Genomic DNA, 23,981 nt, shown 5'->3' with positions numbered 1-23,981 from the left:
TCCCTCTGTCCACTGTTCCTTTTGTCCTGCTACATCCTGCTCCATTAAGTGTTCTCGCTCTTCCATGAGCCTTGACCTTGTATACAAAAAACCCTCTGTTTTTTTCAAATGCAAGTCTCTGCCAGGGTCAAAATCGTAACAACGACCTCCCAGACTGAGAGCAGACGCTCTTAACCACAATGCCACTGGCACTTTATTTGTAAACATTTAACTGCCCTTTTGTGCTATTTATTTGTTAATTTTGTGTTATTCTTTGTTCCTTTCTTTTTTGTACCCAGATAGCATGAAAGACCTTGACAAGGCCATGGAAGATGCAAACAGGATAAACATGTCTGCATCTAATTATTTAAAAGAAGCTGCTGCATTCAATGATACGCTCTCAAACGTGTCAAAAGGCATTCAAAACTTGGAAGATTTAAACAAGAAGAACTTGGAATCTATAAATGATGTCAGAAAAAGCGGTAAGACCTTTTCGTGTTCCCATCATAATCCCTATCTCATTATGTGGGGAACCCAGGTTGAATTCTCTTCGGCCCTTTGTCTACATCTTTGCCCATTGTCTGCTCATGTGTTAGGAATCAATGTAAAAATACACTGATGTCGCCGAATGTCTTTGTGCTGCATGTGATTTATGTCCTAATCTCTTCATGAATCTTCCATCAATCACTATGTATGAAGTTGTAATTTTAAAAGACTCTGCTCCCCGCTAAACTCTTCACCTCTTTCCTTATTACAGTCGTCACCTGGGTCAACAGTCCTATTGTCATGGGTTGCTCCTGTCTGGTTAGCGCATAATGTCATGGGTTGTACTTGCATCTGTCTACCTTGGCCCTATTGTCGTGGGATGCCCCCGTCCAGCGAAGTCCGTCTACCTCCGCTCTATTGTTGTGGGTTGCCCCTGTCCAGCTAGCCCGTAATGTCGCAGAGTGCATCAGTCTAGCTTGGTTCTATTGTCGCCGATTACATCCGTCTACCTCGGCCCTATTGTCGTGGGTTGCCCCCGTCCAGCGAAGTCCGTCTACCTCGGCCCTATTGTCGTGGGTTGCCCCTGTCCAGCTAGCCCATAATGTTGCAGATTGCCTCAATCTGGCTTGGTTCTATTGCCGACGGTTGCATCCATCTACCTTGCTTCTCTTGCCATGGACTACTGTCCTTGTATTTCCACATATTGTTTTAACTAGCGTGGAATGGCTTACTGGTCTTTAGGTTCTTAAGGGTCTTCGTGGTCTTTGGGGTCTGTGTCTTTTGGGTATTCGGGGTCTTTTTGGTCCTCCGTGTCTTTCTGGTCTTTTAGGTTCTCTGGGTCTTTTTGGTCTTCGGGGTGTATGGTCGTTGGGGTACTTTAGGTCCTCAAGGTCTTTTGGGTCTTTGGGGTCTTAAAGGGTCTTTTGAGTCTTTGAGGTATTTTGGGTCTTTTGGGTGTTCAGGGTATTTTGAGTCTTCGGGGTATTTTGGGTTTTTCTGGTCTTTGGGGTATTTTGGGTCTTCATGGTCATTACAGATTTTGGGGGTCTTCAGGGTGTTTTGGGTCTTCAGGGTGTTTTGGGTCTTCAAGGTACTTTGGGTCTTCAAGGTATTTGGGGTCTTTACTGGTCTTTGAGGTTTTTCAGGGTATTTGGGGTCTTCAGGGTCTTTTTGGGTCACCGGGGTCTTTAACCGTCTTCCGGCTATTTTGGGTCTTCAGGTTATTTTAGGTCATGTGGGTCTTTAAAGGTCCGTGGGGTCTTTCAGGGTTTTTTGGGTCTTTTGGAGTCTAGGGGGACTTAAAGGGTCTTCAAATGTCTAAGAGGTCTCACTAGTCTAAGGAGTTGAAAGGTATATTCCAACAGTACGTAATTAATCAACAGCATGCAACTGACATTCAAACAGTACGTAATTAATAGATATATAGTCACAAGGCTTCACCACATCACAGCTTCACAGACAGTTTATTTCAGTTTTATATATATTTGAAGAAAAGGTCGTTTTGGTCGCAAATGTACATACACATATATAACCATATACGTTTGCTCCATTATAATAAGAGATATTTTACTTGTAGCAATAACACATTTAATGCCTCATGTAGTTTGTTTGGTCACGAGCTCGCTGTCGAGCACAGGTTTGATCCCGATGAGGTTGGGCACAATTTAAAACTGCCGTTCTGGTTAAATGTCAGTGGAGGAGGTTGCATCTCAGAGCATCTCAGAACAAAAAAAAAACATTCCCTTCTCTGTTCTCATTCGTTTATTCATTCTTATTCGTTCGTTCGTTCTTTGACCACGTGTTTCTCCCCCATTTCCCCAGATAGTTTTCACTGTTATTAACCTTCAATGTTTACACTTTCCCCTCAAGTTATGTATTCCGTCATATATTATAACACCCTTTTCTTCTTCTTCTTTAAAAGGCTGCTTTTGACTTGCTCACCAAATCTGTTCATCCCAAAAAAACATTTCCATCTCTTATAGTGCCTTTTTTCTACATTCCCTAAACTCTCCTGCACTCCATCCTCCATCCAGCGTCCTTAAACGTATTTTTGACTCGAAGGTCACAAGAAACTCATTTTGCAATAAATGTTCGTTTCCCATTAATCGTACACTTTCTAAAATCAAATCTCACCCCTCCCCTCCAAATCTTCCCCATAACCCCTCCCCTCCAAATCTTCCCCATCACCCATCCCTTTCAAATCTTCCCCCTTTCCCCTCCCCCTCCTAATCCTCCCCATCACCCATCCCTTTCAAATCTCCCCCCTTACCCCCTCCCTCCTAAACTACCCCCTCACCCATCCCCTCCAAGACTCCCCCTCGCCCCTCCCCTCCTAGACTCCTCCCTCACCCTCCCCTCCAAATCTCCCCCATATCCCATCCCTTTCAAATCCCTCCCCTTGTCCCTTCCCTCCCAAACTCCCCCCTCACCCCTCCCCTTCAAATCTCCCCACCCTCATTTCTTCTCAATTTCCCCCCTCTCACCCCCCCTCCTCAAAGCGTCCTCCCCGCTTCTTCCACCTTCCAACTCTCACCTCCATCTCCCCCAACCTTCTGCCTCGCTCTTCCCCCTCTTCAAATAACACCTCATTGTGCCTCACCCAATCACCATCAAACCTTTTGTCCGCCCCATCCTTCCCTTTCTCCAAGCTATTCTGAAATCTCTGACACACCTTCAACAGCTCTCCCTACCTCTTCCACCTCTTCCACATCTTACCCTGCCCCTCCTCCCCCCTGTTCTGTATCCGATGCTCCCCCTTCCTCTTCATTAACGGTATGGACCTCAAACATCCAGGGCCTTCGTTCAAACTTAACTGATCTCTCCATACAGGTTGCTTCTGTCAAACCAGACGTGATCTGCTTAACAGAAACTTTCCTCCTTCATGATGTCTCTGATTCCTTAGTATCTCTCCCGGGTTACTCCCTCCTCCGGTATGATAGACCTGAGCCTCGTCCTGGAGGTGGGGTTGCTATCTTTATCAAAAACGCTCTTCCTCACTCGCCCTGCACTGTACTCTCTCCACCTCACCCCCAGGAATACCTCTGGCTACGGCTTCCCCATCGCTCCCACCTCTTGTTCATATGTGTGTTGTACCGTCCACCAAACAGTGATGACTCCATCTACATCTCGCTGTCTGATAATATGGACCAACTTCTATCTACTCATCCCAACTCTCTCTTCCTCATATGTGATGATTTCAACTGTCATCATGCCAGTTCGCTGGGTGTGGGTACCTCCCTCACCAGCCATGGCTCCTCAGCAAAGGACTTCTGCGACTCACTGGGACTGACACAATCTCTCAATTTCCCGACCCGGATCTCAGTCAACGGAGCATCTTCTCTTCTGGACTTGGTTATGACTAACTTCCCTGAAAATGTCTGCTGCTGTTCTTCTGCGCCAATCGGATGATCTGATCATGTCCTTGTAAAGTGGACATCTCTCTGACCATTCTCAGGGAGCCTGCTCAGCGTCGACGAGTCTGGCATTTCACTCAGGCCAACTGGCACGGTCTTCAAGCAGCCATCAATCATCTGGACTGGTCTCCCATCTCTACCACCTCTGACATCAACTCATCCTGGGAATTCTTCCAAAGTAAATTGCTCTCCCTCATGCACAGATTTATCCCATCTCGTCTTCAGTTGTCATACCCTTCCTCCCGTCCATGGTACACGGAATCTTGTGGTGAGGCTGTTGCCCAGAAACAACTTGCCTTCGTCTCCTGGAAAGCAAATCCAACGGAAGGAAATCTCATTTCCTTTCACAAAGCCCGAAACAGGTGTGTGTCCACCCTCAGGAGAGCCAGGAAACAATATCTCTCCGTTCTCAAGACCGAACTCTCTTATCTGTCTCCCTCTTCCAAATCCTGGTGGCGTCTGGTCAAATCCGTTTCTGGTGTTTGTTCCCCCTCCATCCCCTCCCTTACCTCAAACGGCTACACAGCTGACTCCGCACGTGAAAAAGCTGAATGCCTCAACTCTGTGTTTGCCTCTAAATCTTGTGTCCCAAACCCATCCCTCTCTGTACCCACCATACCCAGTCGTACCCAGCTGCTCCTGGACTCCGTGTCCTTTCCTCCTGACAAGGTGGAAAAGTTTCTGTCAACCCTCGACTCTGATTCTGCAACTGGACCCGACGGCATCAGCCCACGGGTCCTAAAATCCTGCGCTGCCGCTCTATCTCAACCTCTCTCTGTTCTCTTCACCCTCTCTTTTGCTCAAGGTCAACTGCCATCTGCTTGGAAATCAGCCAACATCACCGCTTTGCACAAAAAAGGTGCAAAAACAGATCCTAGCAACTACAGACCAATCAGCCTTCTCCCAATTATCAGCAAAGTCATGGAATCCATCATTGCTTCGGATATCAAATCTTTCCTCTTCTCCAATGGCTTGATCTCTGAGCATCAATTTGGTTTCAGACCAGGTCACTCTACTCTGGACATGCTGCTTCTGCTGTCTCAACAATGGATGGAGGTCCTCAATGCCAAACAGGAAATTAGAGCTGTCTCCCTCGACATATCACGTGCCTTCGATACGGTCTGGCACCCCGCTCTGCTCACCAAACTCTCCTCCTTTGGTATCCATGGAAATCTCCACGCATGGCTGGCTGACTTCCTCTCTAGTCGTCGTCAACGTGTGGCCCTGAATGGGGTTCTCTCATCTCCTCTTCCTGTTCAGGCTGGAGTTCCCCAAGGCAGTGTTCTGGGCCCTGTGCTTTTTCTGGTCTTCATCAATGATCTCTCTGACTCTCTTGAAAATCCTCTCTATCTCTTTGCTGATGACTCCACTCTCTGCCGCTCCATTCCTCTTCCCTCAGATCGGCAGTCTGCAGCCTCCTCACTCTCTGAAGACTAGGACAAAATCACAGACTGGTCAAACAAGTGGAACATGTCTTTCAATCCTGACAAATCTCACACTCTTACTATGTCTCTCCGAGAAGATCGACTGGACAACCCTCCCATCTACTTTCTCAACAATCCTCTCCAAGAAGTTCTGTCGCTCAAGCTTTTGGGTCTCACTATCTGCCATGATCTTTCTTGGGAAAACCACATTTCCAGGCTGGCCTCCAAAGCCAGTCGCCGACTGGGCATCCTCCGTCGTGCGAAGTCCTTCCTCGGCACACCTGAGCTTCTCACCACATACAAGGCTTTCACCCGCAGCTCACTGGAATACTGCTCTCCCCTCTGGGCTGGTGCTCCTGCCTCACACCTAGCTCGTCTTCACGCTGTTGAAACCAAAGCGTTCAGAATCATTGACATCTCCCGCGATGAAGCTATCTCTGAGGGCCTTTCACTCCCTCACCGCAGGCAGGTAGGTGGTCTTTCTGTCTTCTACCGACTCCTCTCCGGCCTTGCACCCCCAGCTCTCTCTGTGCTCTGTCCCCCAAATATTCCTACAGGTCGCACAAGATCTGCCAGCAACCCTCTGATGGTTAAACTGCCGAAATCTCTGCTCTCTGCTCACCTTCACTCTTTCATTCCTCTTTTCTCCCACCTCTGGAACAAACTCCCTCACTCCCTTCAATCCCACTCCTCCCTCCAGGACTTTAGAACAGCTGTTCACCACCATCTCTTATCTTCCCCCATCCAAAACCTTGATCTTTTCTACCCCCGCTAATTCACCCCAGATCCACCTTGTTTGAAATTCCAACTTCTTTCCTGGAAGTCCTGGCCGTGTCCATATGTTTTATACCTCTCCCACCCCCCCCCCCCGTCCCATGCCCCCCCCCCCCAAAGCCCTCGCCCTCCCTCAGATCTCTCGATGTCTCCATGTCTCTCGGTCCCTGCTCTCAAATGTTGTGTTTGTGTCCTTCCCCCTCTCTCCCCATCTTCTCTACCGCTCCTGATGTTATATGTTTTTGTGTCGGTTTGTCTTTCTGTGTGATTAATGTTCGCTCTTTCACGAGCCTCGATCTTGCGTACAAAAAAAACAAAAAAACAAAAAAAAATAGACAAAAAGGTCCAGTGGTATCTTTCCAAAAGATATCTTTCGCACGTGATTGTGGCACGGTTTTAATGAGCCAAGTGGCCATTTCCTTGTCTGTTTCTTTGTTTGTATCATTCTGAAAGGCACAGCACTATAACATCACATTATGATTGTTTGTCACTCTATTTGGTGTAACCATTTAAAATCAGATGGGTCATTCACGATCTTCTTCTTCTTTCGTATGCAGAACAAGGCGGTGGGGTAGCGTCATTGGCTGGGGGTGTGGCTCTGCTACTGATGCATTGCCCCCTGCTGGTTAAGGCAGGAATTTGTAATTTGGTCGTGGTGCCTACTCTTCGCGAACAATACCGTGGGATTTTAACATCCACCAAATAATATCAGCAGACGTGACGTCCACTTAACGTCCACCAGAGTGACGGCACACACATTGATGAAACACCAGGATGACAGTTTATAGCCGATTTGAACCCAAGATGGACAGCTTGTAGGTGAGTGTGTATACCTCTAGAGTCTAGACCAGTAGACCATCCTGCCAGCTATTCACCATTAGAGACGTTTTATTCAAAGTGTTAAGCTTCCCACGTTATGCAACATATACACCCAATACGACCACCACAATGTGTCGTTGGAGAAGACCATTAAACTTGCTGTGTCCACCTATATCTTTCTCGACCAATACACTTGCTGCATTTGAGCACATGTATCCTTGGAGAAGAGAATTACCCTTGGTGCATTTGAAAGGCCGACTCTTCCAATCCAGTTGTTAAACAAAAGAGGAATCCTCTATATTTTCTTTCCAAATCCCACCTTAGTGACCCAGCTGAACGAGACATTGTCGGAGGCACACTCTCAGGTGAGTTTGCTGTCAAGCATCCAGACAAGCCTCAGAGACTTGAATGAGCAAGCAAAGCACAATTTGTCCGAAATAAAGGATCTCATAAAACTTTCACGGGAGTTGGTAAACAGAGTGAGTACCTTCATCCTAGCTGTGCTGACGTGTGTGCATGTGGTATGTGATGTCCAAGCTGAGTGTATTGGTTCAAAACAACCTGGAATTTAAATTGAATTAGATCTTGCTGATTGAATTAGATCTTATGTGCAGGTTCAACTTAGTTATAAATATAATTGTCCGTGAGACAGCTTGAGATTTGATTACCAAATTGACGGACTAAAAGCCACTATGGTTTTTCAGTTTTACCTGTTGTCTGAACTGTCTGCAATCAAGTTGTGTGCATGCCAGATTCCCAGCTAAATGCCGTTTTGCAAAATGGCCGACATTCTCCCAGTCGGATTTTACATGTCTCAGAAATTGGCCTCGAGCTTTGAGTTGCTTTGTCCTGGCCATATGCTTTTAACTATATGTTGTTCGGTATTAAATTATACGCGTGCTGATGTACAGTGCCTCCAGAAAGTATTCACACCCCTTGACCTTTTTCACATTTTGTTGTGTTGGAGCCTGAATTTACAGTGGATTAAATTGAGATTTTTTTGTGTCACTGATCTGCACATAATACCCCATAATGTGAAGGTGGAAATATATTATAATTTTTACAAAATAATTAAAAATGAAATACAGGAATATCGAATTTACATAAGTATTCAACCCCCTGAGTCAAAAATGATACAATCAATTAAATGACCAATCTTTAAAGATGGACCACAAAATGGCACTAAGCTAGGATTCTAACATGTCCATCACATGATTCCAGACAGTTCAGACATCAGGCTAACTGAAAACAATTGTGACTTTTAGCCCTTAAAATGGTATTGAAAACCAAAATGTTGAGCTCTGTCTCATGGACTATAAACAAGGAAAACTGTTTGCATAAATGTCTGTGTATGATTGAGATTTAATTGATCTTGTTGATTGAATTTGATGTTATGGATTGAATGTGACGTTCTTATGTGCAGGTTCAAATTGGTATAAATATAAACAAGGAAAGCTGTTTGCGGACCTACATGCCACCGTTGAATGTAGGCAAACATACTTACAACAACCTCACGTTCCAACTGAACGTCCACCAACTGAACAACTCACTTTTCTTCATTGGTCAAGATGCCAAGGTAAGAACAAACAAAACGAGTTTCATTTTGATATAATTATTTTTGTTGTTTTCTCTACATCTTTGTGACCAAACAATGGCTTCCTAAAATGGAAACTGTGAAATAAAATGAATAAGAAATTGTATTTTGTTCTTAAGGGGGCACTGTGACTTAATTGCTCAAGGTTCAAACCTTTTGCAATCGACAAAAATAGACCAAAGTTACTGGATCCCAAACAACTCCCACTTGCATCTATTGGGGATGCTTCTTCATGGTGGCTGAACACGCCAGCGCAAGTCGGGGGCCAAATCTTCCCCTATTCTTCTTCTTCTTCTTCTCCCAAATCTTCCCCAAATCTTCCCAACCTTCCCTGCTACGCAGATTCGTCAGGGCAGTGTGGTCAGGGTCGGAGTGCCAAAATCGGTACCTTTCCATGGACCAGCCCTTTCCCTCTTCTCTCTCTCTCTCTCGCTCTCTCTCACTCTCTCTCTCTCTCTCTCTCTCTCTCTCTCTCTCTCTCTCTCTCGTTCTCTCTCTCTCTCTCTCTCTCTCTCTCTCTCTCTCTCGTTCTCTCTCTCTCTCTCTGTCTCTCTCTCTCTCTCTCTCTCTCTCTCTCTCTCTCTCTCTCTCTCGTTCTCTCTCTCTCTCTCTCGTTCTCTCTTGCTCTCTCTCTCGTTCTCTCTTGCTCTCTCGTTCTCTCTCGCTCTCTCGTTCTCTCTCTCTCTCTCTCTGTCTCGCTCTCTCTCTCTCTCTCTTGCTCTCTCTCTCGCTCTCTCTCGCTCTCTCTCTTGTTCGCTCGCTCTCTCGCTCTCTCTCTCTATATATATATATATATATATATATATATATATATATCTCTCGCGCTCTCTCTCTCGCTCTCTCGCTCTCTCGCTCTCTGTCTCTCTCTCTCTCTCTCTCTCTGTCTCGCTCTCTCTCTCTCTCTCTCTCTCTCTCTCTCTCTCTCTCTCTCGCTCTCTGTCTCTCTCTCTGTCTCTCTCTCTCTCTCTCTCTCTCTCTCTCTCTCTCTCTCGCTCTTTAACTGTGTCGTGGCCCTGACTTTGTGAAGGCAGGGATACAACATCCTGGATGTGGGGGATCTCTGGGTCACTCCTGGTAGATCTATCAGCTGTCTCCGTGCCGTGGGCTTGTTCAGGAGAACTGTTCGGGGCGATACAACAACAACTCCCACTGAAAGGAAGACCCTATTGGGAAATTTTACGTTTTTGGGGGATGAATCCATATCTCGCAACAGTTTAGATACCAGTTTAACAGTTAATCTGACTCAACACTGGAAAACTAAATTTTGTGTTCAGACATCATTTTGTGAACAAAACAAAAAATGGAGAGAAACTTTAAGCGGGAACAAAACCTTTGCGCCGTGAAAGGTCCCTTAAGGTTTCATTTCACCAGAGATCAATGAAAAAGCAAACAAGGCAAAACAACTCTGCCATCGATGAGATCCAGATCCAAGGAAAGACAGATGCAGGGATGAAAGTACAGTATTGTGGGAGCTGTGCTCGCACGATAAATTCGGACAAAATGGACGACGCCAGGAATTAGGTTTCTCTGAGCTATTTATTCCCAGCTCACTCAAACGAACTCCAAAGCACTGAATCAGCCCATCGAACGGGCGGCAATATATATCAGAAACTCAACACACAAAAGCCACGCCTCTCAGGCGGGGCGTGGTATGCAAATAGATAAGCCACGCCTCTCAACGGGGCGTGGTATGCAAGGCAAGCGTTCGCCCGGTAAAGGCAAGTCTCAACACGCCCGGGCGAGTCCGGACACGTGACCGCTCGCTGGTTGCGTCATCGGCCGGTGCAAGGTAATTGTGTCATGCTACCGGTAACCGCTACAGTATTCTATTTATCCAGCCTGCTCTGCAACCCTATCACTAGAACCCATTGCACACGTATCACGTGATAGCGACAAGAAGTACAACACCAAAGGAGAGGTCTCCCCAAACAATTAGCAACAGAAACCCCTTGGGGGCAGGAGACGGCCAACAGGCCACACTACCCAGGCATAAAGTCAGACTATCATTATAAGCACAAGCTCGTACTATATTTATATTTGTGGAGATTGATTTTATTCTACAATCTTGATGTGGAGCGTGACTGCGCACAACACTCTCAGAAACTCTCGGAGGCTCCATTCCTGCATCCTGCTGAAGGTTGGATGTTCTCTCTGCAATCACGACTTTAAAGTTATCTGTGTCATAAAGAGTTTAACGTACAAAATAGTGCATCCCAAAGAGATTAATGTTCACAAGATTGTCCCAAACAAGAAAGCGTTCCCTTTCTTTCTTTGATCAGTGTGTGAGCTTGGGGAGGGGGTGAGGTTTCCTCTACATGGTCTAGGCTTGTGGATTTGTTTTTTCACTGATCTACACATAATACCCCATCATGTCAAAGTGGAATTTTTTGTTTTTTAGAAATTTTACAACACAATGAAAAATGAAATACAGAAATATCTAATTTACATAAGTATTCAACCCCCTGAGGCAATATTTCATAGAAGTGCCTTTGGCAGCGATTACACCTTCGAGTCTTCTTGGGTATGTCTGTATCAGCTTTCCACATCTGGATTTGGGGAGTTTCTCCCATTCTTCCTTGCAGATTTGCTCAAGCTCTGCCAAGATGGATGGGAAATGTCGGTGAACAGCAATTTTCAAGTCTTTCCATAGATTCTCAATGGGATTCAAGTCTGGACTTTGGCTGGGCCACTCAAGAACTTTCACGTTCTTGTTCTGAAGTCATTCCAGTGTTGCTTTGGCTGTATGCTTGTGGTCATTGTTCTGGTGGAACGTAAATCTTCGCCGCAGTCTAAGGTCTTTTGCAATCTGAAGCAGGTTCTCCTCAAGGATTTGCCTGTATTTGGCTCCATTCATTGTTCCCTCTATCCTTACAAGTCTTCCAGTCATTGCTGCTGAAAAGCATCCCCATACATGATGCTGCAACCACTATGCTTCATGATAGTGATGGTGTTAGATGGGTGATGAGCTGTGCTCCGTTTCCACCAGACATAGCGTTTTCCATTCAGACCAAAGAGTTCAATTTTCGTCTCATCGGATCACAGAATCTTTTTCCTCTTGTCTCACAGTGTTGACATGCCTTTTTGCAAACTCCGGGCGTGCTGTCATGTGCCTTGAGGGACGGCACACACATTGATGAATCATCATGCCAGTGAAAAACACCGGGATGACAGTTTATAACTATGTCAGGATTCAAACCCAGGCCAGACAGCTTAAAGGTGAGTTTGTGTACCTCTTGGCCATCCTGCCAGCCCAACACACTCACTGAGGCCAGGCCTCTCATCACATTTACCCTTCTGTCCAGACCCCTCAAGTGCCGGCGCCTTCTGCACTTTTTTCCCTCACGCCTGTCCATGTCGGACATCACACGTCATATATGTCATGCCGTATCTCGTGTGTACACGTGGGCTGGGGTTAAGGAAAACCTACCTGTGAAAGAGAGAAAAATTTTAAGAAATACCACTGATTACAATTATCCTCAGATGGCCACACACATTATAAAGCGGGTGAAATTAAAGTGACATGGGGATTCCAATCCAAGATGTCAAAAGGAAAAGAGAGAGGGACAAGAAAGTTAAAGAATTAACTTGTCACATGATTCTGGCCATCACTAATTGGGCTCGTACGGTGTTGCAGAGGTGCGCACGACATTTGGATCTGATCACACGTAATTATGTCATGACGAAACAAATGCCCAACACTTATGACACCTCCACCCCTTCGGCCTATGGGCAATCTCCATCTATCTATAATTCCAGTAATCTCTGTCTGTCTGTACGTTTGTTTGTCTGTGACCGCTGTTTCTCGACAACCACGGGTCGGATATACTTTTAACTTGCCAGGTATATTGCTGGGGACCCGAGGATGTGCCTTTTCAAGGTTTCATATTAATCGGACAATTACTTACCGAGCTATGTCCAAAAAACGATTCAACCAATCAGAGAGCAGCGAACGATCGCGTGTGCCGGCGTTGCGAATGGACCAAACCATTCCATGTAAATAGAGGGGGGGGGGTTCTGTGGTCGTTGCGAATGGACGAAACCATTTCATGTAAATAGAGGGGGGGGATTGTCACTGTACTCGCAAGCCGTTCGCCGTTCGCTTTGGCGTTGCGAATGGACCAAACCATTTCATGTAAATAGAGGGGGGGGATATAATTTTAGATAGATATATAGTACGGGCATATATATAGTACGGGCATGCCCTAGTATTAGAGAATGCATATTAATCCTCGTTAGACAATATAAGAAGAGATATGCGCAGCTGGCAGCCCTATAATTACTAGCACGGATTTATTTACTGTGCGGAGTTGATTAATAATTACGAAAAATGTTAAACCAGATGGAAAGTGTTGGTAAACGTTGACATGACACATTGGCATATAGCAGAGAGTTTATAATGTAAAACATGGTTCTGAAAGTTACATCTCGTGCTCTCACAAGTTCAAGTTGTATTATAATTTATATGATGTCCAACCAAATGGAGTATGAAAACGTGTTTTGGAGGTGTCATTTAGCGCCTAATCCACGGTCGCGCTAGGGGCAGTCGCCCCGTACTCCCTGCCATCACTACACACCTATGAAAGCACCTGAGCTCAATTTGGAGCGTCACAGCAAAGGGGTTGAATACTTATTGACTCGAGACATTTCAGCTTTTCTTTTTTTTTTTTTTTGTAAAAAAATTATAAAAACAAAAATTCCACTTTGACATTATAGTGGGGTATGTGTAGATCAGTAACAAAAAAAAATCTAAATTTAATCTATTTTTAATTCAGGCTGTAACACTACAAAATGTGAAAGTCAAAGGGTGTGAATACTTTCTGATCTGTTTATATAGTGCTCTTGTAAAGCATGACATTTGTGAATGAAGTATTAGACTCAATGAATGAAGAGCCAATATAACATTAGCTCAGGATTAAATAATAGTGTTGACTGATTTTGTGAAATCTGTTTGTGCTAACACTAGTGTTTTGGTCTGCCAGTCAGATTACATGGCATTGGAGATGCGTGATGGTATTGTGAACTTTATGTGGAACTTGGGATCCGGTGACGGTGAAGTGCAATATCCCAGGCTACCTCTAAATAAAGATACCTGGTACCTGGTCACCATCAGCAGGCAAGACATATTCAACTCGTTTATTTATTATTGTTTTTTCCTACCTTTTTGGGGGGAGAGAGGAGTGAGGGAGTTTGGAGGTGATGAGAGGAGTGAGGGGGAGATGACAGCAGTGAGGCGCAAGGAGAGGTAAGGAGGGAAGGAGAGGATGAGTGAGAGGATAGTGAGGATAGAGTGAGAGTGGAGAAAGGAGAGGAGATGAGTGATGGATGGAGTGGTGTGGGGGGAGAGGATTGAGGGGAGATGAGAGAAGTAATGGGTGAAGGGGACAGGAGTGAGGAGTGGAGAAAGGGGCGGAGTGAGGGGTGGGAGAGAATAGTGAGAGGGGTAGAGAGAGGTGAGGAGGGAAAAAGAGTGATTGTTGGAGAGGAGAGTGAGGTGGGGGGAGGAGAGTGAGGGTTTTACCCATTTTGTAAAACTCTTCGTGCAGCATCAAACTCAAAATGTCTAATTGCCATACACGTCTATGCCCGTGGGTTTCCCACGGGTACCCCACTAGTCTATAAAATCTATACAGTAAATGTGGATCTGTCTGTCTGTGTGTTACATCGACACTCCTACACCTCTGGATGGATTTGGATTTGGTATTCGTGGCTTCATGATTGTTGATAACATTGAGGACCTCCTCCATCTGAGACCATCTGTGCAGAAGGCTGTTGGTCTACAGTTTGAAGTTTTACTTCGAAATGTCATAACCATACTTCTCTACCTTCATCAATCACAGGAATCCAAAGGGTGACTGTACTCTCTTGAAAGAGAGAAAATGGACCTCTCTTCTTCCATTCCAATGTCGTCCACCATGAACATGGAAGGATCATCTCCATTGCGCTTTATGCAATAAATCCGAAAAACTGAAATCCGAAAAACGTCTGCCAATGTCCTCTGCGAACTTTTCAAAAGTACTAATCTTATCATTGTTGCCGAGATGTTTTCTGCAAAGTTGTTCACGAGCAGCAGCAGAAGTCATCGTTGTTGGCCTGGGGGAGGTAATTGACTGCTTCATGCATGACTTTGGCACTCCCGTGAAAACTGTCAGTGGTCACACAAGTCGCTTTCCTCTTCTTGCTGGGATCCATTTGCAGTCAAAGTGCGATGCACAGACAAATAGTTCATCTCGCCCATTCAGACTGCCTGCACTATTTAATATCATGTCATATATATATATATATATATATATACCTCCTCCTATACCTCTATAATATATATATTGCACTGTGTATGACATAGGTTTATGGCATTTGGGATTAGTCAAAAAGAGGAAAGGTGGATCCAACCAAAATTAATTACAGGATCTATGATGCTAATTTTGTAAGAAACAGGTGAGAGCAGACTTCGTCTCTCTCAAACGATGTTATCCACCACCCCATGGACTTTCTCAGACCAAAGGCTCACGCATGCCTCGATATGCTACACAGAGCTAAGTCCCCTCTCTGCCACCCAGGGCTCATTACATAAGGCCTTCACCCAAAGTATCATGGAGTATGGGTTCCCATTCTATACTGGTTCACCTGCTTCCAATGGACTGGTTCAGCTGCTTCCCATTAGAGATCAAGTCAAAGGCGCTTTGTGTATTGTTATCTCAGCAGTGGGCCACAGCCAGCCGGGTTCTCAGTTTTTGATCACCTCACTTCTGGTCTTGCTCCTACCACCTTCTCATCTTTCCATCCTTCCCTAGCTCATCCATGTTCTTCACAATCCCACAACTGGTTAACATTAATCTGGGGTATTGTTTAAGTTATGTAGTATCTTGAATGTAGCACATAAAACATGCATGTCTTTTTCCTGGGTACAGGGAATTGAACAAAGGGAGTTTGACTGTGCAAACAATTGATGACTTGGATCCTCCATCTTCAAAAGCTGAAACGAGATACTCACCTGCAACGGCGATCGCTTTGGACATCACGAAATTGTCTCGTATGTTTATTGGAGGCATTAACAAATCAATACAGGTAAATATTGATGATTTATTTCAGTACTGCATGTTTTTATCTATTGCCAAGGGAGAGTGTGGGTGGGGGTTCTAATTGTAATAAATGTAATTAACAAAATGAAGACAATAGAAGAATAGGGAAGTGTGTGGGAGGAAGATAGAGGATGGTTCAGATGGAAATGGCCAAAAGGGAGGGCTGACAAGTGGAATCTATGGGGATTGTATGGGGATGAGGGGTTCAAATACAGCCATTTTGTGTATATAATATGTAGATGGTTTCTACAAATTTTGTTATATCGCATGCAAGTTCATTTTGGTAATTCGTCTGTATTTTCCTTCTAACCCTCGCTCTCTCTCCTCTTTCCCTTTCTCTCTTCCTTATTTCTCTCCCCCAAATGGCAGCTTCCAGAAACTTTACAGTATTTCACATTCGATGGGAGTATAAGAAATGTCATGTTCAATGGAGATTATTTTTCTGCTTGGAACTTTCATCACATGGAAGGTGTGTGTAACGGAACAGCAGTAAGGTGAGTGATACTAGATCTTTAAACTGTTCATTTATGTTAAAATAAATACTTGGGAAGAACTAAAAACCGTAGATAGTTACCCTCAACCAACCGTCACTTTATTTGATTGAATAAGGGTCAAATGACCTCATTTTCAAGTCCTTTTTTAAATGCAGATTAAAATCACTCATTGAGGAGCAATAAATTAAGATTGACAAGGGAATTTGATATATCACATGCAGTGATAAAGCTTCATCAATAGCTTCATTGGCAAGCTTGGCATGGTTTCTGGGACTTCTACTACCTTGAAGTAAACCTAAAAGTCAATTTGCGTTAAACAAGGAGTAGAAGAAACAGGGGGGGGAAATAGCAGCAGCATAACCCATGACGATGTGAAGTATCTCAATACTGACCATTAATGCTGAAATCAACTTCCTTATTGACCATGAAGGCAGTGGTGACATGTACGAGCATATTGTCGCGCGATCCCTTCGGTTAATACCAGGGCTCTTGGATGACCCAAACGGACTTTAATGGAGGCGACGATCAAACACAGATTCGGCTATAAAAGCACGGGCGAAAGAATGAAGGAGAAGAAGCGGAAGCGCTTACCTCCCGGCTCGCGCGCGCCAGCGTCTTCAACCTGGAAAGTGATAAACTCAAACGAGAACGGGTTTAAAAGGAAATGGAAAATAATACAAGGGTTTATTCGAAATAAAGATCAGGACAGGGAAACACGATGATAAAATCTAATTCTAAATTGGTACGTCCCCACTCACACTTCGGATACGAGACGAGGGAATACAACAACAACAACAACAACAACAACAACAACATGCATTTTAAGGCCATTTTCCCTGCTAGAGCAGGGGTTAGCCTTGCGATCCCCATGACAATCTTCTCCATTTTGCCCTATTTTCTGCATCTCTCCTTGTTAACCCCCTTGCCCGCATTTCTTCTTCCACCATCTTTAGCCAAGTCTTTCTCGGTCTTCCCTGTCCTCTACTTCCTTCGACATTCATTTCCATCACTCTTCTCAACCAGTCACTTTCATCCTTCCTCAACACATGACCAAACCATCTCAACCTGTTCCTCTTCACAGCATCAATCACAGGCTTTATTCCCATCATCTTTCGCAATTCATCATTTGTCTTCCTCTCTCTCAACGATACTCCGCACATCCACCGAACCATTCGCATTTCCACCCTTTCCAGCCTTCGTTGCTGCTCTACGTTCATTACCCATGTCTCGCTCCCATAAAACATAACACTTCTCACACATGCAGCATACACCTTTCCCTTCAGCTTCAACGACACTCCCCTCATCAGCACGCCACTCACTTCCCGAAACTTATTCCATGCACATCTCACTCTAGCAACCGTTGCCGAGTCTGATCCACCTTCTCCATTCAGCATGTCTCCGAGGTAGCAAAATGTTTTCACACCTTCCAGCTTCATGCCGTCTCCAAGATCCAACTCAACATTTCCTCCATCTGCAGCTCCCTCTGTGCACACCTTACATTTGAATGTAGCTGCCACACTGGTTAATGACCCTCTCAGACCACTACATTTTTGATGAACCCACTCAGCGCACAATGTACATTGAATGGAGTTCACTCCGACACCCTTCCTGCACACAGCACATGGCCACTTCCCAGTTCTTTCCATCTCACCACATGCTTTACCACTTGCCATCACCTTTGTCTTTCCGATATTCACCTTCAGACCTTTTGTCTCCATACATTCCTTCCACTTGTTCATCTTTTCCTTCAGTCCATCCATACTTTCCGCAATCAACACCAGATCATCTGCATACAACAACTCCCACGGTAAACCCTCCTTTACGTTCTGAGCCAGCACCTCCATCACAGCTACAAATAGTAGTGGACTTAGTACCGACCCCTGATGCACTCCCACCTTCACCTCAAACTCACCACTGTTCCCGTCCTTCGTCCTTACAGCTGTGCGCGCTCTTTTGTACATTGCCATCACTACTCTGATCAACCATTCCTCCACTCCTAACTTCCTCAATGCCCATGTCAATACTTCGCGTGGAACCCTATCGAATGCTTTCTCCAGATCAACAAACCCAAGAAACAACTTCTTCCTCTTCTCCATGTACTTCTCCTGCAACTGTCTCACAATAAAGAGCGCATTTGTCGTTCCTCTTCCTGGCATAAATCCAAACTGCATTTCGGCGATCTTCACCTTCTTGTCGAGGAAGACGTCGAGACGAGGGAATGAATGAATTAATAAAATAACCGTCCGTCGTGTACTTGTGAAATGTGATGCGAGCTTATCTGTCTGTAGTCTTTGTGTCCGTCGTCCAACGCGGCTCCGTCCGGCCCCGCTCGTGCGCCACCAGGCCTCGAGTGACCCGCTCACCCCGGCCTTGTCTGTTCAGTGGCACGCCTCGCTCCAAGCTCCAAAGACCAAGTACCACACCGTGCACCGCACCAACGCAGGGCTAGCGATCTCCACGCGAAGCCGATCTCCAACACGAGGCCGGTCTCCAGCACGAGGCCGATCTCCAACACGAGGCACAAAGAGAGACAGGAACGGAGAGAGCGCGGGAGGAAGGAAGGAAACGAATCAGCACAGGCCAGCAGAGAAGAGCAGAGAGCGCAATGCCGGCGAGCCGGCAGTTTTACTGCTCGCCCTGTGACGTCAGGCCTTTCTTTCTCCAACCAGCCTGCGACCCTCGTCTTCTAGAATCTTCTCACCCCGCTGGTGTCCTTTCATTGGCCAAGTGCTTCCCGTGCCAACCAATCACCTGTTCCCTGGGCGTGGCTAGAGCCTGCCATGAGGCTCGTGCTCGGCTAGCTGGAGGTGTAGCTGGCTGCGGCCCATGCGGCAGTGCCCCGATCTGGCTTCCTGCCCGTTTTCTTCCATGGTCATTGTTGTAGGGGAGGGGAACTAATTGATGTGTGCACTAAGGACCTATCTAAGTGTTTATATGAGAATGCGTTGCCATAAGGGACACAGGTTTGATCACCAGGTCTAACACGCAGGGGTCTTATATTAATGCCTACAACTATTTAACACCAGAACATCCTTGTATGTTCACAGGTATACACTTACCCCGACAAACCGCCTAACACACATAACTTATTACAGGTAGATTCGCTATCCCAACAGACGAAGCAAGATACCTATTCAGATCTACCTGGCTCTAGATATTCCTCAACCCAAATTCGTAACAATATATTGTACCTTCGGTATCAACGCTTAATCTATTAAGGGAGAACTGAATAACTTGAAATAAATTATTTTAAAACTCAGTAATCAATAACATGTTATTGGCAGCAAAACATTGCATTGCATTGCGGAGCTGTAGAATACGCTAATTGTGTGTGTTGTCAATTTTGTAAATCATCGTGTGTATTCCCCGCCCTGTGTCTAACTCAGCAAGCAGGCGGGTTCACAAGAAGAAGTGCATTTTCAAGGAGATGGTTCTTTTGTCGAAGTGATTCCCAAGGAACGTGATCTGGAAATCCATGATATAAGTTTTGATATATCCACCTATGTTGCCAATGGCCTGTTAATGTACGTTGCGGAGGAAAAGTCGGTGAGTTTACAGAGCTCTGAGATAGAAAACTTCATCAATAGCTTCATCGGCAATCTCAAATCAGTTTCAGATGATATTGAAACGACTTAGTTTCTTGGCTTTATATGAATGAATGAATGAATGATCGTTTTAAGGCCATTTTCCCCGCTAGAGTGGGGGTTAGCCTTGCGGGCCCCATGACAATCATGGTTCCATTTTTGAGGCAATGTTTTTATGGCCAGATGCCCTTCCTAACGCCAACCCTTAGTCGCCTCTTACGATGCGCAGGGATACGGTGTACCTATTCTAAACCGGGGTACACACCGGGATCATTCATCCCAGCAAGCTGGTACTCAATTTGCCGACCTCGGAAGGATGACAGGCTGAGTCAACCCCCCTGGCGTTAATTCAGTGATCGACCGAGATTCGAACCCAGGATCCTAGGATCCCAAGCCGGCACCGTAACCGCTAAGCCAACACCAGGCTTTATATGCTAACGAATAATATTGTGATATACTGTACTGAGTTAATTTTATGGTTTTGTATTTATTTTCATTCAATTTTGATCACCCTAATTAATGTTTTGTTTCTTTGTCTCAAAGGACAGATTTGTGAGCCTGCAATTGGACAATGGTACCATCACCGTGGTTTACACTGATAAAGATGGCACCGCTCAACGCTTGACGTCAACATTTAATTACATGAAAAAAGGTTTCCTAAAAATCCAATTGCTTATTCGTCAAAAAGGTATGTTCACCTGATTTACTTATTGCTGATTAAAATATTACTGAAAGTTTGAACAAGTTATTCCTGCAAGTGGCATCGATTGACATTTGGTGCATTATTAAATGTCCTTGTAAGCACCACAACGGGGACAACGTGGAAGCAAACAACAAATCAGAAAAGGTGTCCTTAATCCATTTAGCAACAAACTTCCAAAAACAGGTGCATGTGCAGGATACTACACAGGAAAACGAAACAGAAACAAATGCAGCCCCACTGATCGCAAAGAATAAAAAGGAAAACTACAAAGAAATATCAGCAAATATACTCTGACAAATGGGTGGATATCAAAAGAGCAGGAAGATTCAAAAAGAGCTCGACACACCAGGGATCGACAAGGAAGGCTCATTGGAATGGCTAAGAAGATGTCAAATTAATTGGGATGGAGAACGAGTCATCATGAATGCCCAAGACCAGGGACACTACACTAATGGCTTTAAGAAAATGGCGGGATTGAGCCAACCGGACAAATGCAGGTTTTGTGGAGTAGAAACAGAAAGTTCCAGTCATCTCCTTTTGGGATGTAAAAAAAACTCGTGTCAGAGCAGTTGTACACAGAAAGGCATGACAGTGTACACACACACACACACACACAAACACACACACACACACACACACACACATAGGTGGATATTTTGACACCTGGGAGGGCTCCGTTGCACCTTCTGCAACCCACATATGGAGATAACAACTAACGGGATTAAAATATGACGTGAGAAACAACAATGCCCACATTGCACTAGCAAACTAGAAGGGCACTTGGTAGAGCACATACCTCCGCCACGCAATGTCTGATCCAGTGGAACATATCGGGCCCAATGAATTTTTGAAATATCGTGCTATATATCGTTTTTGGCCCCATCTCTCAATGGAGAAGAATACAACAACACAACAGGCATTTTAAGGCCATTTTCCCTGCTAGAGCGGGGGTTAGCCTGGCGGTCCCCATGACAATCTTCTCCATTTTGCCCTATTTTCTGCATCTCTCCTTGTTAACCCCCTTGCCCGCATTTCTTCTTCCACCATCTTTAGCCAAGTCTTTCTCGGTCTTCCCCGTCCTCTACTTCCTTCTACATTCATTTCCATCACTCTTCAACCAGTCACTTTCATCCTTCCTCAATGCATGACCAAACCATCTCAACCTGTTCCTCTTCACAGCATCAATCACAGGCTCTATTCCCATCATCTTTCGCAATTCATCATTTGTCTTCCTCTCTCTCAACGATACTCTGCACATCCAACGAACCATTCGCATTTCCACCCTTTCCAGCCTTCGTTGCTGCTCTACGTTCATTACCCATGTCTCGCTCCCATAAATCATAACACTTCTCACACATGCAGCATACACCTTTCCCTTCAGCTTCAACGACACGCCCCTCCTCATCAGCACGCCACTCAGTTCCCGAAACTTCTTCCATGCACACCTCACTCCAGCAACCGTTGCTGAGTCTGATCCACCTTCTCCATTCAGCATGTCTCCGAGGAAGCAAAATGTTTTCACACCTTCCAGCTTCACGCCGTCTCCAAGATCCAACTCAACATTTCCTCCATCTGCAGCTCCCTCTGTGCACACCTCACATTTGAATTTTTTTTTTTTTTTTTTTTTTTTTTTTTTTTTGTATACAAGATCGAGGCTCGTGAAAGAGCGAACATTAATCACACAGAAAGACAAACCGACACATAAAACATATAACATAGGGAGCGGTAGACAAGATGGGGAGAGAGGGGGAAGGACACAAACACAACATTTGAGAGCAGGGACCGAGAGACATGGAGACATCGAGAGATCTGAGAGAGGGCGAGGGCTTTGGGGGGGGGGGGGGGGCGTGGGAAGGGGGCAGTGGGAGAGGTATAAAACATATGGACACTGCCAGGACTTCCAGGAAAGAAGTTGGAATTTCAAACAAGGTGGATCTGGGGTGAATTAGCGGGGGTAGAAAAGATCAGGGTTTTTGATGGGGGAAGATAAGAGATGGTGGTGAACAGCTGTTTTAAAGACCTGGAGGGAGGAGTGGGATTGAAGGGAGTGAGGGAGTTTGTTCCAGAGGCGGGAGAAAAGAGGAATGAAAGAGTGAAGGTGAGCGGAGAGCCGAGATTTCGGCAGTTTAACCATCAGAGGGTTGCTGGCAGATCTTGTGCGACCTGTAGGAATATTTGGGGGACAGAGCACAGAGAGAGCTGGGGGTGCAAGGCCGGAGAGGAGTCGGTAGAAAACAGAAAGACCACCTACCTGCCTGCGGTGAGTGAGTGAAAGGCCCTCAGAGATAGCTTCATCGCGGGAGATTCCAATAATTCTGAAAGCTTTGGTTTCAACAGCGTGAAGCCGAGCTAGGTGTGAGGCAGGAGCACCGGCCCATAGGGGAGAACAGTATTCCATTGAGCTGCGGATGAAAGCCTTGTATGTGGTGAGGAGCTCAGGTGTGCCGAGGAAGGACTTCGCACGACGGAGGATGCCCAGTCGGCGACTGGCTTTGGAGGCCAGCTTGGAAATGTGGTTTTCCCAAGAAAGATCATGGCAGATAGTGAGACCCAAAATCTTGAGCGACAGAACTTCTTGGAGAGGATTGTTGAGAAAGTAGATGGGAGGGTTGTCCAGTCGATCTTTTCGGAGAGACATAGTAAGAGTGTGAGATTTGTCAGGATTGAAAGACATGTTCCACTTGTTTGACCAGTCTGTGATTTTGTCCAGGTCTTCAGAGAGTGAGGAGGCAGCAGACTGCCGATCTGAGGGAAGAGGAATGGAGCGGCAGAGAGTGGAGTCATCAGCAAAGAGATAGAGAGGATTTTCGAGAGAGTCAGAGAGATCATTGATGAAGACCAGAAAAGCACGGGGCCCAGAACACTGCCTTGGGGAACTCCAGCCTGAACAGGAAGAGGAGATGAGAGAAACCCATTCAGGGCCACACGTTGACGACGACTAGAGAGGAAGTCCGCCAGCCATGCGTGGAGATTTCCATGGATACCAAAGGAGGAGAGTTTGGTGAGCAGAGCGGGGTGCCAGACCGTGTCGAAGGCACGTGATATGTCGAGGGAGACAGCTCTAATTTCCTGTTTGGCATTGAGGACCTCCATCCATTGTTGAGACAGCAGAAGCAGCATGTCCAGAGTAGAGTGACCTGGTCTGAAACCAAATTGATGATCAGAGATCAAGCCATTGGAGAAGAGGAAAGATTTCATATCAGAAGCAATGATGGATTCCATGACTTTGCTGATAATTGGGAGAAGGCTGATTGGTCTGTAGTTGCTAGGATCTGTTTTTGCACCTTTTTTGTGCAAAGCGGTGATGTTGGCTGATTTCCAAGCAGATGGCAGTTGACCTTGAGCAAAAGAGAGGGTGAAGAGAACAGAGAGAGGGTGAGATAGAGCAGCAGAGCAGGATTTTAGGACCCGTGGGCTGATGCCGTCGGGTCCAGTTGCAGAATCAGAGTCGAGGGTTGACAGAAACTTTTCCACCTTGTCAGGAGGAAAGGACACGGAGTCCAGGAGCAGCAGGGTACGACTGGGTATGGTGGGTACAGAGAGGGATGGGTTTGGGACACAAGATTTGGAGGCAAACACAGAGTTGAGGCATTCAGCTTTTTCACGTGCGGAGTCAGCTGTGTAGCCGTTTGAGG

At 45.6% G+C, this 23,981-nt stretch overlaps 1 protein-coding gene across 3 annotated transcripts in view; it reads left to right on the top strand.

Annotated features, from left to right (window-relative positions):
- Window positions 1-23,981, top strand: part of LOC137436665 (laminin subunit alpha-1-like) — a 296,063-nt gene that overhangs the window by 229,433 nt on the left and 42,649 nt on the right. For all 3 annotated transcript variants that reach the window (XR_013624965.1, XM_078786676.1, XM_078786677.1), the window contains exons 43-50: window positions 279-461; window positions 7,220-7,374; window positions 8,319-8,471; window positions 13,469-13,602; window positions 15,395-15,551; window positions 15,935-16,059; window positions 19,446-19,605; window positions 20,187-20,331. Coding sequence is in view for 2 of the 3 variants with exons in the window: in XM_078786676.1 (XP_078642802.1) it covers window positions 279-461; window positions 7,220-7,374; window positions 8,319-8,471; window positions 13,469-13,602; window positions 15,395-15,551; window positions 15,935-16,059; window positions 19,446-19,605; window positions 20,187-20,331 (1,212 nt within the window). In the remaining variant the exon portion in view is untranslated. The remainder of the gene's footprint in view (window positions 1-278; window positions 462-7,219; window positions 7,375-8,318; window positions 8,472-13,468; window positions 13,603-15,394; window positions 15,552-15,934; window positions 16,060-19,445; window positions 19,606-20,186; window positions 20,332-23,981) is intronic.

The sequence above is a fragment of the Myxine glutinosa genome, chromosome 11 (genome assembly GCF_964187855.1).
Source record: "Myxine glutinosa chromosome 11, kmMyxGlut1.1, whole genome shotgun sequence".
Classification (NCBI taxonomy): Eukaryota; Metazoa; Chordata; class Myxini; order Myxiniformes; family Myxinidae; genus Myxine; species Myxine glutinosa.
The sequence above is the reverse complement of the archived record's forward strand: the minus strand, read 5'-3'. Positions and strand labels throughout refer to the sequence as shown.